This window comes from Etheostoma spectabile, chromosome 13 (genome assembly GCF_008692095.1).
Source record: "Etheostoma spectabile isolate EspeVRDwgs_2016 chromosome 13, UIUC_Espe_1.0, whole genome shotgun sequence".
NCBI classification, from domain to species: Eukaryota; Metazoa; Chordata; class Actinopteri; order Perciformes; family Percidae; genus Etheostoma; species Etheostoma spectabile.
Window position 1 is genome coordinate 4177269 of NC_045745.1, and position 4113 is coordinate 4181381.

The 4113-nt window shown below is 41.8% G+C and overlaps 1 protein-coding gene across 1 annotated transcript in view; it reads left to right on the forward strand.

Moving 5' to 3' along the window:
* The window catches only part of abr (ABR activator of RhoGEF and GTPase), a 143066-nt gene that overhangs the window by 57852 nt on the left and 81101 nt on the right, over positions 1-4113 (forward strand). Inside the window, 1 exon segment of the mRNA XM_032533835.1 lies at positions 3637-3735. Within this exon segment, the coding sequence (XP_032389726.1) occupies positions 3637-3735 (99 nt within the window).

Consider the following 4113-nt stretch of genomic DNA (forward strand, 5'->3'; position numbering starts at 1 on the left):
ACACACACACGGTGTACACACATACTCGCACCAGGAAGCCCAGCAGAGGAAGGGGGTGGGGTTGTGTAGGCGGGCTCCTCTCTCTTTCTCTCTCGGTGTCCAGACGACTTGCTCTGAAAGGAAAACACTGATGTGTCCAGGCAGGCCCTGAAGAAGGGAATCTCAAGCAAGAAAGAAAGAAAGAAAGAGAGAGAGAGAGCAAGAAAGAAAGAGACTTATCATGGAGGAGGAAGAGGAGGAGGCACTGTGCTACTTGGACAGGGTGCTGCAGGAGGAGGAGGAAGAGGTGTTTGAATATGGAGATGGGGAGTTGGAGCCCATCACTCCGTTACATAGACAGTTCAAGGTGAGACAGTGGCTGGACAGCTGGATGCAGGGGATATACACACACACACACACACACACACACACACACACACACACACACACACAGATTTGACTAACAAGTCTTATTGGTGTTTTGGCGTGATGTGGCGTAACTGTGTGCTGCTACGTGTACCTGTGTGTGTGTGTGTGTGTGTGTGTGTGGTGTGTGTGTGTGTGTTTGTGGTCTTGTGTGCCAGCCAGCCAGTGGTGTGTCAACATGGCCTGATGAGGCAGCACATGTCTCCTCACACTGCTGCTGTCTCAAGACGGCAGGTCTGTTTCTAATAGTAACTGTGTGTGTGTGTGTGTTTGCGTGTGTGCTCCTCCCAGTAGATGAATTGACAAGCAATGCTGCCTGTGTTGTTGTTCCTGGTCACACTTGATATCGTCTCCTTTATCACACAGAATGAGAGCAGAGGCCACAATAGAAGAAAAGCTTTCTTCTGTGTATAAAGTGTAACAGAGAAGTGCCAGCTCGGGACAGCAGGTTGCTCTGGAAAAATCTTTTCACCACTCATGTATTTCTCATCTTGCCTGCTCGCCACACAGTAGCTCTTTGTACAGCGGAGGGAAAATATTCCCACTGTTGGAAAAAAAACACTTTTCCCCCTCCTTTCCTGTTTTTTTTCTTCTTTATATTGCTGTGACATGTTTGTCACTAAAGGAGTAAGCTTTACACGTCACCAACAGATTTTGCTTTGACAATACGATGCGTTTGTTTCGTCAAGGCCCAAGCAAGAATCTGGAATCTTTTTAGTTAAGAAATATTGTTAGCGAAGCTCTGGGATTTAATTGCAATACATAAAATTTATAAAAAAATAAATAAAAAAAAACGTGTGTGAAGATGTGGACACACGTGGTTTGCTGTGCTTAAAATAAACGGTGAGATGGAGCAGCACTTTTATCAAAGAAGCATCTAAGATGACTCATTTCTAGTGCTGCTTTTGCTTTGATATTTTTAATCAGAAGTTTCCGTTTCTTTCAAGGAATGCAGCATTGAAACAGGCTCAGAGGCTCCGTCTCCTCGACGTAAACCCCGCCAATACACGCGCTGTTAAAATCCTTCATGAACTTACTGAGGTGATTGTGAACGCAGCTTGATAGATGAATGACGTCCCTCGCTTGGAATCTACCACAATGTATTTCAAAAGAGACATTATTTATTTGAATCACTCCTGGTTCTCTTCTTCTGATTCGCCTTAGATTGTCACTTGTTACTTGAGAGAACCAATCACAGGGAGATTAAGCATCACCATTCAGTGGGGTGCATGGGTGTTGATGAACAAGTGTCATCACAGATTTTGAATGTGTGACTTGCATTCATCGCAACTACTGTATGTTGTGTATCTTTAAACTGGGATGAAGTCACATTTTCTGATAAATCTGCATTTCCCCAACAAACAAATTCCTAATAATCCTGTCATTGAGAAATGTAAAGTACGTATTGTGCAAATACTGTATACCTGCAGTCTTCAGGGATGACATCCGTGTCAGAAGGTGGACGTTAGTCGTGATCGGGTTAAAACCATAAGGTCATGGTTCCTTTCTCTTATCAGCACACCAGCCCTGCCTGATATCATTGTAAGATCTGGTTTAATAATTAATCTTCAATTTCTGCTCTCATGGCTGTTCTTTACCCTCCCTTAAAGTACATATAACACTTCAACGTCACTTTCACAACTCCAACTTTATTAGATTTTGTGTGTGTGTTGAGCAGCGGCAAAGTGTGAATAACAGCCTCACTGTTAAGCTATATGCAGTTTATTATGGAGGAATATTTAAATGAGGATTCCTCGTGTAGCTTTCGCACCTTTTGAAATTGTTTTGGTCAACACATTTTTAATATGCTTTCTACATACAGTGGCCTGAGCCTGACTTGTTTAGATTATATTAACACCACTGTGGATTTGCCTTTTTACAGTATAGTGTGAATCATGCGGCGAGCATCATATATTGTTACAAGCAGGGTTTTTCCTGGCTCAGGGTGAGCCTTTGTGGAGTGGAGTGGAGGGGGGGGGGCGACTACACACTGCAGTGAGCATGGTCGGTCCACGTAGAGTAAAGCCAATTAGTCTGTGTTACCTTATTTGACAGATATCTATGTGCAATTTCCTTTTATTTCTGACGATTTAATAACATTTTTCTTGCTCGAGTAACTAAAACCCTCGATAGATGAAGATAGATTTAATTTTTGTCATTAATTTCAGTCACTTCGGTGTTCACTTCCAATACACTATATAAGTTACGTTTTGCAACGACAGTATACACATCCCATGATCAAAAAGAGCAAAGAAAAGAACTATCTTAGTTCAGCTCCTTCTCTAAAGAAGAACAAGGATGGTCTACCAAAGATGATCTACCATACTCTCAAGAGCCTTTTAAGCACATGCATGCACATCAAAATACACACAAATATTAAACATAAACTCATTTAGTTTTTCAACTATTTGGTCTCTATACATTCTCCTTGTAATAACATTTGAAGTTATTTGCCAGAGAATTCCACAGTTTGACTCCACTCCCTAAAACATCACATCACATCTGCTTTACTACATATTAACTGTTTAATTGTAATTGAAAGCAGAGTTTTATAAAATAAGAACATTTGATGCGCCTTCTAATCCAGCAATACTGCAATACTGTTGGACACTTTATCTTAACCAATGAGGTTTATGGTCTGTAGTTACACCCAAAGACTTAGAGACATATGTACGTCACGTGGATTGGATGACAATAAAATGCCCAAAGGTCTAAAGTGAAGTAAGTCTGACTTGTTGGTCTCATCCAATCTAGTATGTTTCACTGATTCCTGCCCAATGCATGATGGGATAATGTGGAATATCAACAGCAAGACAGTCAAGCATTTCACCTCAACTTAACCCTTCTAGTTCACTTCACTGCTTGCAGCTAGATGTCTTCAAGCCATAACATTTTCTAGATTCACTGCTGTGTGTGTGTGTGTGTGTGTGTGTGTGTGTGTGTGTGTGTGTGTGTGTGTGTGTGTGTGTGTGTTTGGGTGTGTGTGGTGTGTGTGTGTGTGTGTGTGTGTGTGTGTGTGTGTGTGTGTGTGTGTGTGTGTGTGTTAATCTCCTGTTTACCTGATGTGGTAACTGCAGTGGCATCATGCAAGAAATGAGCTTGAGCCATTTACTGTGATGTGGCTTTTTTAGATAATAGATAAAATAAATAAAACCCAGATACAAAGAGGTGTGTGTGTGTGTGTGTGTGAGAGAGAAAGATGTATAACTACATGTCTGTTTTATCCTGCAGGGAGACATAGAGAAAGGACTGGAGATGAAGAAGCTGGTGCTGTCAGGTTTCCTGGCCAGCGAGGAGATCTACATTAACCAGCTGGAGGCACTGCTACTGGTGAGACACTCACACACACACACTTTAGACAAACATTGTTTTGAACTAGACAGCGTGTGTGAATAATACAGCTGGAGTGAAGTAACGCTGGGCGATGTGGAGAAAAGGAAATATTACAGTATTTTTGACCAAATACCTCAAAATTGATATTTCCCTATTGTAGGCTTGACTATTGTAGCCTGGCTCCGCCCTTCTACTTACTTACGCTCCATTTTTATTTCCCTTCAGTTCTACGTCTGGGTTCGCGGTACAGTGTTGGGTTTTCTCAAGGGGGTCGGCCTCTCCTCTGGAATTATTATTATTATTATAATTATTTTAACGCTACAAAGCCATCACCTGCAGTTAGCATCCCATTGACTGCCATTCATTTTGGCGCCA